This window comes from Bidens hawaiensis, unplaced genomic scaffold (assembly GCF_021521415.1).
Source record: "Bidens hawaiensis isolate Kalapana, Puna unplaced genomic scaffold, B.hawaiensis_p1.1 tig00000458_1, whole genome shotgun sequence".
NCBI classification, from domain to species: domain Eukaryota; kingdom Viridiplantae; phylum Streptophyta; class Magnoliopsida; order Asterales; family Asteraceae; genus Bidens; species Bidens hawaiensis.
The window spans coordinates 4,461,219-4,474,848 of NW_027491030.1; the positions used below are offsets into that span (position 1 = coordinate 4,461,219).

The 13,630-nt window shown below is 33.3% G+C and overlaps 1 protein-coding gene across 1 annotated transcript; it reads left to right on the forward strand.

Annotated features, from left to right (window-relative positions):
• Positions 1-1,147: 1,147 nt before the first annotated feature.
• LOC143628890 (putative serine/threonine protein kinase IREH1) lies at positions 1,148-13,325 on the forward strand. Its single transcript, XM_077098344.1, has 18 exons — positions 1,148-1,818; positions 5,602-5,669; positions 5,775-5,957; positions 6,408-7,718; positions 8,012-8,184; positions 8,565-8,811; positions 8,941-9,033; positions 9,134-9,274; positions 9,709-9,801; positions 9,925-10,126; positions 10,235-10,320; positions 10,417-10,505; positions 10,622-10,673; positions 10,739-10,795; positions 11,180-11,350; positions 12,015-12,092; positions 12,505-12,641; positions 12,727-13,325. Exons 1-17 carry the CDS (start codon positions 1,176-1,178, stop codon positions 12,586-12,588), a joined length of 3,771 nt encoding a protein of 1,256 aa, XP_076954459.1. The 5' UTR covers positions 1,148-1,175; the 3' UTR covers positions 12,589-12,641; positions 12,727-13,325.
• The last annotated feature ends 305 nt before the right edge of the window (positions 13,326-13,630 follow it).

Consider the following 13,630-nt stretch of genomic DNA (forward strand, 5'->3'; position numbering starts at 1 on the left):
GTTAGGTCACATCATACAAAGTATCTAACATCATACAAAGTATCTAGACAATTTTTTTGTTTGTTGACATTTAAAAAAAATAAATATTGTTAAAGTGTAATTAATACAACACAAAGTCAGCTTTTAAAATGAGAATGATATTTAACCATATCAAAAAAAGATTATGAATCACAAGAATGATATTAACAATAAAGTCAGCTTTCAAGTTTGAATACTAAGTTCACCCGGACTATGTATTACATTAGAAAGCTTTGCTTTTGTGGTAACACAATGACAATCAAATGGCAGCCGACGAGATGAGCAGAGTGAGAACGATGCTCTCCAAATAAGATTTTTAAATTTTCACAATAACTATGAAATAAGATACACTTGGTTTTCTTATCCAATCATTTCCTCTAACAATATTTTTGAGTTAGTCATGTGTGATACGTCGAAATCAACATGAATATAAACACTCAAATATCGTGGCTAAACGCTGTTATGAAAAAGGAATTATACTGTGCTTTTTATCCATGTGGTTTGTCCAAATATATGGTTTTAATCCAATAGTTTTTAAACTGCGATATTCATCCTCATGATTTCATTTTACTTGCAATTAAACCCGACCCCATCAGCCCTGTTAAGTATGATCGTTAAACCCATCAGCATGCCCTTTACGTGAGAGACAATTTTTTCCTTTTTCTCCCCCAATAAACCTCAACCCTAATTCGCAAGCTCCTTTGCGTGAGGGGCTGGTGTGTATTTGGGGAATAAAAGGACAAAATTGCCCCTCACGTGAGGAGCAAACTGATAGATTTATGCATATAATGATCAGACTTAACGAAGCTAGTGATATCAGGTTTAATTGCAAATAAAATAAAACAATGGAAACAAAAATCACATATTTAAAACTATTAAACTAAAATTACATATTTTAACAAAACGAAATAAGATTATGTATCATCAAATAACCATTAATAATTATGAATGAAATGAAATATGATTATTGTAACACAATAGTATATTATAATTATATTAATATTATCATTTTGCTTGCAGTTATCAGACAGTAAAATACATACAACTAACACTATCAATCTACCATACCATACCATACCATACCATACCATACCATACTGCTCATACATCATCTTCTTCATTCAAACCCTAGATGATATTAATCATCTTCTTCTTCAATGGTGTTCAAAGGCAGATTCTTCCACTCGAAGAAATCATCATCCGACGTTTCAAGCCCTGAGGGATCCAACAGTCCGAGATCCACCGGTTCCAGTAACAACTCGCCGATCAAATCCAATTCCAAAAAACCTAAATCCAAATCATCATCCACTCCTGAACAACCACATCATCCGCCAATCGGCTCTTCATTTCGTCAAACTCTAGTCAAACATCCGTCAAATTCTACTACAATTTCACCAGATCATGTTCAAAACCCTAGCGCTGGATCAGGATCGGTTAATTCCAGCCGGAAAGGTACCGCCGAGGCTCCGGCTACCGTTTCCCCAATTCTGGCCTCCTCGCTAGGGCTGAATCGGATTAAGACCAGGTCCGGACCGTTGCCGCAGGAGAGTTTTTTCAAATTTGATAGTAATAATAATAATAGTAATAGTAATAATAATAGTAAGAGTAGTATTAAGACTAAAGGAAGTGGTAAGTTGTCTACACTTGGTGCTAGTAATTTGTCGAAGTCGAAGAATAGTGATGGCAGTGATTTGGTGAATGATGGTGGTGGTAGTAGTGAAAGGGTGAAGTCGAGGGAGCAGACTCCGAATGTGTTAGGTCGGTCGCGGTTGCATAATGCGGAGTCTTCGTCGGATGCTGGTATGATTATGTGAACAGTTTCGTCGAATGTGATTGTAATAGTTTGTATATATTATGAAGTTGTATATTCAGGATGTTAGAGTTTCTTATGTTAGGTTTAAGAACAGTAGAGATTACGTGTTTTATCGAATGGATTTATGTTCATTAATAGAGGAACTTGTAGATATATAAAAGCTTTTTACCAAAGCTAATTGATGTGAAATTATGTGTTGCCCGTATTAGGTTCTATTGCTTATGTTAACGCTTAATCTATACTACGAATATCGTAAATATAATTATGGCTAAATGGAATTTAGTCTATGGTTTGTTCCGTGTTAAAATGACGTGTCATGTAGGCATCCCGTTGCATCTTATATATATATATATATATATATATATATATATATATATATATAGGGAGAGGATTATGAGAGAACTCCATTTTATGGAGAGAACTAGAGAACTAATAATGAAGTATTTTTAATTTAATTAAAAAAATTATTTTTAAATTTTTTTTTCTTTCATCCTTCTTATATGTTGTTATTCTTCAAAAAAAAAATAAAAATAAAAAAAAATAAAAAAAATTAACGAGTAATACATATATGCAATACACCGACTTTTTTTATAATGCATATGTGCAATAGTGTGCATTTTGATATTTGAAATAGTGTTGAATAGCATATATATAGTTGTTTGTATTGTTTATCTGCAATAGTGTTATATTATATACAAAAATTAAAAAAAATCGATATAGTGCATATGTGCATTAGTGTTGTATTACATATATGCGATAATTTGTTTTGCATACAATTATTAGTATCGTATTTGCATATATGCAATAGTGTGTATTGGATAATGCACTTGTGTTGTATTATATGCAATAAAACACTATTGTATATATGCAATAGGCATTAGTGCACATATGCACTACAGTACTACACCGACAAGTTTTTTTTTTTTAGTATCAATATCATCTTATTAGAATGAGGAAAGAAAAAAAATCACAAAATAATTTTTTTTAAAATAGTTAAAAATAATTTTTTACTAGTTCTCTAGTTCTCTCTTTAAGAGGAGTTCTCTCTAGATCCCACCCCTATATATATATATTATATATATATATATATATAGGGTGGGGTTAATGTAAAAAACAATATTTTTGTGAGAAGAATAAGAATAAATCTAGGCCTTTAGATCTAGGATCTAGTGGATGAGATTGGTAGTTTCTAAAGAAATGTATAGTTTTTTATTTACATGGTATAGTGTTCTATTTAGGTGGTTTTTTCATTATTTTAAAGCATTTTCATACTTCTCACAAAATAATTGTTTTTTATTTGAACCCTCTTCTATATATATATATATGATGAAATTATATGTTCAGGATGTTAGAGTTTATTATGTTAGGGGTTATTTAGGTGGACTAAAGTTAGGAGCACCCACTCATGTTTTACCGGTTGGATTTATGTTAATTAATGTAGGAACTTGTAGGCACATATCAGCTTTGCCAAAGGTAATTGATGTAAAGTTATGTGCTGTCCAAATTAGGTTTTATTGCTCATGCTAACGCTTAATCCATACTTACCCATACTAGGAATATCTTAAATATTATTATGGTTAAATGGAGTTTCCTGAGCATTTTCATCGAAGGTGATTGTATATATCCTGACTTGTAAGTAGTATGTTTCATGAAATTTAGCCCTGCTTGCGGTGCGCACATATGATGTATATATGTGTGAACCCTCGGGTGGGCAAAAGTGAAATTGCACTAATTTTGACGTTATTTTACTAATCTCGTGAAAATAACGTTAAAAGTGACGGACGGTTAATCAGGCATCATGTAGTGGCGTTGATAGCTGAAAGATAAGGGTACATGCACCGATCAGCCGGTGTCCCGATGATTGAGTGCTATGTGCCTTATGTCCAAGGCTTGATGCAAAACTACTATCGAGCCGGGGGTCTCACCGGAAGCAGCCTCTCTATCCCTATGGGGTAGAGGTAAGGCTGCCTACATCTTACCCTCCTCAGACCCTACCATAGCTTTGCTATTGGTGGGATATACTGAGTACGATGATGATGATGATGATGTTTCATGAAATTGTATGCTCAGGATGTTATTATGTTAGGTATAAGAACAGTAGAAATTACATGTATAGGTTATCTAGGCGGACTAAAGTTAGGAGGACTCACTCATTTTTTACTGGTTGGATTCATGTTCATTAATATAGGAACTTGTGGAGTTGTAGACATATATCAGCTTTTACTAAAGCTAATTGATGTGAAGTTATGTGCTGCCCAAATTAGGTGTTATTTCCTCGTGTTAACATTTAATCCATTCTAGGAATATTTTAAATATAATTATGGCTAAATGGTAATTGGTTTATAGCTTGCTCGGTGATGAAATGTTGTGTCGTGTAGACAACGAATTGCATCTTATATGTGATGAAATTGTTTAATTTCTTCTTGAACATTGAGTTTAAAATCTGCATTCTGCAGGCTATAACACTGCTTGTAACACGCCTAACGAACAATGCCTCATGTTTGTTGTTAGCTGTGGACTAGCTTAAAATTGCTTCTATGCTCCTTTTGAGTTAGGGGAAGCATTTGAAGTCATACTTGTAAACTATAGGGGACTAGTAATAAAAAACGAACCAAACTTAGTTGTTTATGAAAATGTTAGAATTATTATAATGGCATATTATAGCTTGTAGTGACATGGAGAGAATTAACCCTTTTTTGCTTAGTTTTTTAGAATGGCATATTGACCAGATTTCTTTATTTAAATCCACGTATCACAAGCTCTAGTTACTAAGTTAAGATTTCCTTTTAATCCACATATCACAAGCTCTAGATACTAAACTAATGTTGCTATCCGTATAAAAGGAATTAATCATTATGATTCAAATTTTAGCTTTCTTTGAAAAGTCAAACTAGTAAGACTAAAGTGGTTTTTTTATGCTCAAGTGATATTTAATAAATTTAATATCATCACATCACATGACACATTTGTCCTCCTCTAGTAATTAATTAAAAAAAATATGTTTTACGCAAGTTAATTGGCTTAGTAACTTTTACAAGTGTTTAAGATTTATTATATGTGAGTATATGATATTCCTCATCAAAGAAGTTCAATGTTTTGACCTTTTTGTTCTCTTCTTTAGGGCTATAATTATCAATCCATTTATTCCATCATTTACTTAAATCATCAAAGGCGTTAACTCTAATTTTTACACTAAAAGGTTAACTAACAAATCAACATTGCAACCAGATGACCTGTATGGTCCGTCCATATGCATACCCTATTGATTCTAAAAATTATAAATGCGCTTGATGCCCTCGGGAAAATGCATCAACGCGCCTAAAGTTTTTTGTTATCCTGTGTTATGTGGCATAAGAAATTAATAAAATAAAAACTTCGTTGAAGAAACCATTATGTACAACATTAAGCATAGATCACATCTGACAAGGACTTGCAGCCCAATGTGGTTTGCGGGTTTCGTTAGAGCTATTGCCACTTGTGAAAGTGAGATTTATCAAGATTCTATGTTTAGTAACTTTTATAAGTTATAATAATGCTATATAACAGTCAACGCCTAAAAGCCCCAACACATAGATTCAGGGTTGTCTTTTGAGTATGCGTTTTTGGATTTAAGTCGTTGCAAAAAATTTATAGTTCACTTTGGAAATAAAATAACAGAAAGGAGTTTAGGATATTAAATGAACACATCTGAAAGTATTTAGTTATTAATGGACATTCTACCCCCCTTTACTTTTATGGCCTAAAAATGTTATTAAATTTATTGAAATTAGGGCAGTTGAATTTGAGGGGATTTTCTGGAGGCTTGAGGAGTTCAGAAGTTTGTACTCCAGAAATGAAGGTAAGTTGCTGTGACAGCACTGTAACTATTATACTTACACTGCCAGGTTTAGAAAAATCAGTTCTTCACATTCTGTTCTTAAAGAATATGTTATGCAATTTGTAGACATCATATGATTGTGAAAACCCAAAGGAATCTGAATCACCTCGCTTTCAAGCTATACTTAGGGTTACAAATGCACCTCGAAAGAGATATCCTGCTGACATCAAAAGTTTCTCCCATGAACTTAACTCAAAAGGCGTACGGCCTTATCCATTTTGGAAGCCTCGTGGCTTAAATAACTTAGAGGTAAATGCGTATATATATTTTTAATCTATCTAATGTATACTTTGGTGCTATTTTTTTTTCTCCATATGTTTAGTTTCTTTGGTTGGTTGGATATTGGAATGGAATTAGCAGGGTAGTGGAAATATAACTACGCGCGTTATCATAATAATACATATTAACAATAACAAAAAGCTTTTTAAAAGTAGAACCTTACATGATATTATAATAAAAGATATATTTTCTATTTATTCTTGGGGAACACAAAAGCAGTTCGATTAAAGCATTCAGTCTTGTTTATAAACTTTTGGTTTTCGAAGATTACATGCAGTTTTTCATTCTGATGGAACAGAAAAAAAAACATGTCCAGAGAGTGAAAATTAACCAAATCAAAGGAATCCATTCCATTCCACAAACAGGCAGATTTTCTATATTTTCAGTACATTATTGTTTTTGCTATTTCACTTTGTGCAGGAGGTTTTGGTAACTATACGAGCAAAGTTTGACAAAGCAAAAGAGGAAGTTGATTCTGATCTTCATGTATTTGCAGCCGATTTACTCAACATTCTTGAAAAAAACACGGAAAGTCAGCAACCCGAATGGCAAGAAACTTTAGAAGATTTACTAGTTTTAGCTCAAAGATGTGCTACAACTGCCCCTGGAGAATTTTGGCTGCAATGTGAAAGTATTGTTCAAGATTTAGATGACAAGCGTCAAGAACTCCCAATGGGAATCTTGAAAAAGCTTCATACCCGTATGCTTTTTATTCTCACAAGATGTACAAGATTACTGCAGTTTCATAAAGAAAGCGGATTGGCTGAAAATGAACTTGTGTTCCCGCTCAGACAATCTTTAAATCCTTCAGATAAAATCATTCCTCAAAAAACATCAAAACCACCATCAACAATAAAATATTACAGTCAAGAACAACACAGACTGCATGATTCGGGATGGAAGAAAGACCAGACAAAGCAAAAAGACATTTCTATCCCTACATCTGGCGTAGACATAAGTAAAGATGTAGATTTAGACTCAGAATCGCCAACGGGCCGAAACCGTATGGCATCATGGAAGAAACTGCCATCTCCTGGAGTAAAAGTCTCTAAAGAAGTTGTGGCTCCTGTTAAGGACACACAGGTAATTTCACCTGAGCTTCCTACTGCTAAAGATTCACACACAACTACCTCCAAGCATCAGCATAAACCTTCATGGGGGTGGGGGGACCACCAATCGAACTATGTAGATGAAAGCTCGATAATTTGTAGGATTTGTGAAGAAGAGGTTCCTACTTTACAATTAGAAGATCATTCTAGAATCTGTGCAATTGCTGACCGTTGTGATCAGAAAGGTCTTAGTGTGGATGAACGATTGGTTAGGGTTTCTGAAACGCTTGAGAAATTGATGGAATCTTATACACAAAAGGATTTGACTTTGCCTGTTGGAAGTCCAATTCCAGATGCTGCAAAAGTATCTAACTCAAGTGTTACTGAAGAATATGATGTTATGTCTCCAAAACTAAGTGATTGGTCTAGAAGAGGGTCAGAAGATATGCTTGATTGCTTACCAGATGGTGATAATACGGGCTTTATTGATGACATGAAAGGTGTGACATCATCATCCCTGCCATATAAAACACGGTTCGGGACGAAATCGGATCAAGGAATGACTACATCATCTGCTGGTAGCATCACTCCAAGGTCACCGTTGATGACACCTAGGACTAGCCAGATAGATTTATTATTGGCGGGAAAAGGCTCTTATTCAGAACACGCTGACCTTCCACAGGTATAATCCAAGTTTTTTTTTCTTTCACAAGTTACCTCCTGGTTCATTAATAAAGTCCCTTTGTGTGTAAAATCACTGTTTTATAGATTATGTTGACCTAGTTATATTTATCTTAGGAATAGGTTTAATGTATGCAAAGGCAGCATGCTACATTGATTAGTGATGTTTCGGTGTATATAAGTCTAGCAATCTTATATGCTATTTATTTGATCATTAAACTAAAACAGATAGTCTTTCAATTTGATTTGGTAAAATAAAACAAAACAGTTTAAGGATGCTTTGTAATTTTGCAGATGAATGAACTTGCTGATATTGCTAGATGTGCTGCAAATACACCTTCAGATGATGACCGTTCTCTCCCGTATTTATTAACTTGTCTTGAAGACCTAAAAGTTGTTACTGACCGCAGAAAATTCGATGCTCTTACTGTTGAGACATTTGGAGCACGAATAGAGAAGCTTATTCGGTGAGATTCTTTCCACTATTATTATTATTATTATTATCTAAAGGGAAAGTTGTATCTTATTATCATCTAAAAAGTGACAAAAGGTCCTTCTTTTAGGGACTTAATCATGCATAAAAAGGTACCTTTTCATTATTCCTTAAAAGGTATGGTGATTAAATCATGCAAAAAGGAATTAATTTTTTGTTACGTCCTAAAAGTTAAATATCTAAGCATGCCAAATAAAGTCTAGGACTTGTGTGTGAGAATTTAGTGACAAACCTTAGCGTTTATTCAAAAATCCGCACTATACAAAACAAGAAATGTGTTCTTTTTCAGTTCTCCTGTGAGAAAACAACTTTCATATGTTTGTCAAACATACATAATAATTTCTTGATATTCAGGGAGAAATATTTGCAGCTATTCGAGTTGGTTGATGATGATAAACTTGATATCACAAGTACTGTTATCGATGAAGATGCACCACTGGAAGATGATGTTGTACGAAGCCTAAGAACCAGCCCAATACATTCATCCAAAGATCGCACTTCTATAGATGATTTTGAGATTATAAAACCAATTAGTCGTGGGGCATTCGGTCGTGTTTTTTTGGCCAAAAAAAGAACAACTGGGGATCTTTTTGCTATTAAGGTAAATTGAAATTGTATAATTGCTTACATGCCTCTAAAGTTTAATTGTTTACAGTGTTATATTCTAGTTACTCTGTCTTTTAGTTTAAACAAAATTCCTTATTAATTATTATCCGTATTTTCTTGGCAGGTCCTTAAAAAGGCTGATATGATTCGTAAAAATGCTGTTGAGAGCATATTAGCTGAGCGTGATATTTTAATATCAGTGCGCAATCCTTTTGTGGTCAGGACCTTTGTTTTTTCCTTTTATTTTTAATAGTTTGTTAAATATTTTTTGAACTTATTGATATCAGCTTTACATGAGTATTATCATATTGTTTCAGGTTCGTTTCTTCTATTCTTTTACTTGTCGTGAAAATCTGTACCTTGTTATGGAATACTTGAATGGTGGCGATTTGTACTCGCTGCTGAGAAATCTAGGCTGCTTAGATGAAGATGTTGCTCGTGTATACATTGCAGAAGTGGTAAGTTTGACTTTGGTCAAACCATATGAGCTATCACGTTGGTCGTAAATGTGGCAATAAATTGGGTAACTGGTCATTTTTGCTATGGTTTCTACAAAACAATTTTTTTTAAGTATAAATTTTTTCTATAAATATGTTGTGTGTCAAATGTTTGTACAATATGTCGATTGGTAACAGGCTGAACCGTTGATTTTTGGTATGGGTTGACCTGAAAAACACTTATGTTCAAAGTTTTATTTTCACTAGTGAATGCTTAGTGTGTCAAATGTTTTTTAATAAAATAGCTTAAAAGGCTTTCTGCGTTAAAAATGCTTTAAGTCATTTGACCTACTAGATATGAAGCATAACATGAATCGACGATGACCCATCTGAGTAATGAACCTGAATTGCCACCTGTACTGCCTCATATTAAATATGATATTTATTATATTCAGGTGCTTGCTTTGGAATATCTTCACTCTTTACATGTGGTTCACCGTGACTTGAAACCAGATAATCTGTTGATCGCACATGATGGCCATATTAAGGTATGTACTTGAAACATGCTGATTTGTGTTTTAAAATGTAATTATGAATGTAGACGGATTTATTAGTTGTTTTTAATTATTGGCTAAATCTACACAAGTACATAACTCTTTCATTGTTTGCAGTTAACTGACTTTGGGCTGTCAAAGGTTGGTCTGATTAACAGTACTGACTTATCAGGCCCGACAGTTAGTGACACATCATTATTGGGAGAACAAGAATCCCAGTCATCTGCATCTGAAAGTCAACAAGAAAGGCGTAAAAATCGGTCTGCTGTGGGTACACCTGATTATTTGGCACCTGAGATTCTATTGGGAACTGGGCATGGTTTGTTAATCATTAACTATAATATGATTTCCAGTTTTTTAAAACATGGTTATGATTTAATTAAGGTATAAAGCTTGCTATTTAATACTTTTTTACATTCTTTTTTAGGTATGTCGGCTGATTGGTGGTCAGTTGGCGTGATATTATTTGAGCTTATTGTTGGCATTCCTCCTTTCAATGCAGAGGATCCTCAGGTTTATTGCTTTTGTTTATACTAACAGTGTCAACATTATTTAAATCACGCTTTATTTAATATATCGTTTCTTTATTTACTTTGCTATTTTTTTCAGACAATATTTGATAACATTCTGAACCGTAACATACCCTGGCCAATGATACCTGAAGAGATGAGCCCAGAAGCAGCAGACCTAATCGATCAGTAAGAGAAATCCTTAAATTATGTTTACAAGAATATTATCTTGTTTTTATATATGTGAATATATATGTAACTTTTTCGAATCAGAAACATGTTTTCATATTAAATTATATTTGTAGATTATTGACAGAAGATCCGAACCAGAGACTTGGAGCTAGAGGAACAACCGAGGTATACTCAGTTACATTTTTTAGTAAACATGATGCTAAATAACTTGATGTCAAACTTTTATGTAGGTCAAGCAGCACCCGTTTTTTAAGGATATTAATTGGGATACACTTGCACGACAAAAGGTGTGTTTTAGATCTTCATGTGGTGTATAAATGTATAATCTACCTAAATTTGAGGTGGAAAGAATCTAATTATGATAATGATCTAATTCTTTGAATAAAACGGTTTTAGGATTTTGTGTGCATTAAAATACACTTTTGTTCATTTTCTAAAATAAATAATTCATTAAAAGTGTTTTAAGATACAATCATGTTACATTAATAATCTAAATCTTTGAATAATGTGATTTGAGATTCTGAGGTTTTATGCACTTAAAACATTTTGGGCTATTTTCAATCTATTTGACCCGTTAATATTTGATTCTTTTAAGCTTAAACTTTTAACTACTACATATGAATACTTACTATGTGAAGTAATTTTGTATAAATTTTTTTATTATATTACAGGCTGCATTTGTTCCTGCTTCGGAGAGTGCACTAGACACGAGTTATTTCACAAGTCGGTATACTTGGAATACCTCAGAAGAACATGGATATCTAGCTAGTGAAACAGAAGATTCTAGTGATGGTGATAGCATGAGTGGTAGTAGTTCGCCAACTAATCGCCATGATGAAGTGGTTAGTAGCTTTATTAATTGCACAATTTACTAAATTAAAAAGGTGTTTTGTCTATACTGATACTAGCAAGTTAAACTTTCCTGAAAGATTTATAAAATGACGAAAATTATGTCAAATTCAAAGCTTCCGTCTTGTAAAAACATTAAAAGAGCTTCTGAAACTACTCAAAAGAATCAACTCTAGCTGAATTGTCTAAACATTTACGAGTATATCAGTGGTATTTGTGTCATCTTACAAGTTTAGAAGTGACAAAACTTCAACTTTTCTTAGCCCATTTTATCATATAATTTTGGCTATTTTTTTTTGCTAGAATCAGCATAAACGTAACCAGATAAGGTTGTGTGAATAAAAGCTTCTGTATACTTAATTGAGCTTTGTATTATTGTATGCATTATCGCTGTATTTTATCTAGGGTTATAATATAATATATAGAGGCTACCAAAGTATTCTGGTAATAGGAAAAAATGCCAAATTGCGATAAGATTTTTTGAAACTACAATACTTCTAACCCATACCATTTTGATACATAGTCAAAAGGATATTTTCTTTTCAAATATTTTATAGGCGTTCTCGTTATCTACATATGTTATCCCATTATTCCGTTAATTTATTATTATTATTTCTTTTGCATTATTCTTTTGGTTTATGGTGACATTTGCAACAGGTTGATGAGTATGGAGGTCCTGCAGAACATGGATCACCGTCTTCTGTCAATTACTCGTTTAGCAATTTCTCTTTCAAGGTAAATTTAATTATTAGTTTTTTTTATTTAATTTTATTATATTCGTGCTTGGTGTGATTTTCAACGGCACATAAGCACTCTTTAAGTGTTCGATTAAGAAAAAGTGTGTATTTTAAAGTGAAATAATAATTAGCAGTTTGAGATCACTTATTCAGACTGATTATTTTTTAATGAATTCAAAGTTATCCTTTTGTAGCCATAATTAAAAAAGTATCTACTAAAAATATTATTAAAAAATCAAACGAAAGTGTTACGGGTCAACCGTACCTGTTTGACTTGTACAAAAGTACTCCAGTTGACCCGTTTGAACGGAAATCTGGAGTTCTTTTTGTCTTCTACAATTTCACAAGCGCATTTAACATATTTGGCGCCATTATGCTGAAAAAATATGTATTTCACTGTGCTGTTTCAGAACCTATCCCAACTTGCTTCTATCAATTATGATTTGCTTACAAAAGGGTTAAAAGAAGATCAACCGACAAAACGGAACGTATAAATTACTAAATTATCCCTGGTGGGGCCTCAATGGAGGCATGAAAGGCTGTAAATGTAAGTCCATTTATCCACTAATAATTTTCGGCTTAAAAGTAGTTAAACTAACTTATGAAATATGATTATTGTTTACTTTTCACAGAGACTAAAATGGTCAAATGAGCCACACATATATGACCAAAATGATGAGTGTCATCTGAAGAAAACTATTTATTTGAATTAAAAAGTATTTAGTTGGAGAAAAAGGCCCTCCAAATTTTGTGGTGTTTTTATAATGGAATAATGTTGTCTTTCGTTTTTATATGAACTCTGCTTCTGTCTTTAAAACATTTGGATTATGCGTGTGATTTATAATAATTATTATTATCTGGGGTGGCAATTTCCGATAACGATCCAAAACGACACAAATTGTTTTGGGCTGTTATATCTAACACATTTAATAAGTGGGTCATGCTCGGGTTGACCCATGTAATCCGTTAAGTCTCAACTGTTAAAACCAGTTTTTTAAAACATACCAACATGTATAGAACTTGATTATTACCTGTTTGGCATGTTTAAAGATATGGGTTAATCGGTTTGTTTGGGCTACACGATTCTAAGTGTGTGTGGGGGTTACGGTTGATGCTTTTGACACTGATTAGGATATGGGTCGTGTTTGCGTAGAACATTTAACTTGGTTATTTGGCAACGGTTTATTATATTCAAAGGGATATGTACATCTAAATTAATTTGTACACTACTTGATATACGTTGATGGTGCAACAACACAAGAAATCTGTTGCACAAAGTAATCATTTGGTACATCAATTAATTCACAGAATTGATATAAGATCAACCAACTGATTTGAATTGGTCAGTTTATCCGTTTGGGTTAGAAGTTGTTAACAGCCGGGGTGTTGCAGTGGCGAAGCTTGGACGAAGGCGTCGCGCCCGGGGGGGGGGGGTGGGTTGGACTTAAAATGTATGAAAAAAGTTTTGGTTGAAAATGGGGAAAGTTACTATGTATACATTTTTTTGGGTGAAAAACGGGTAAAATTATATTACTG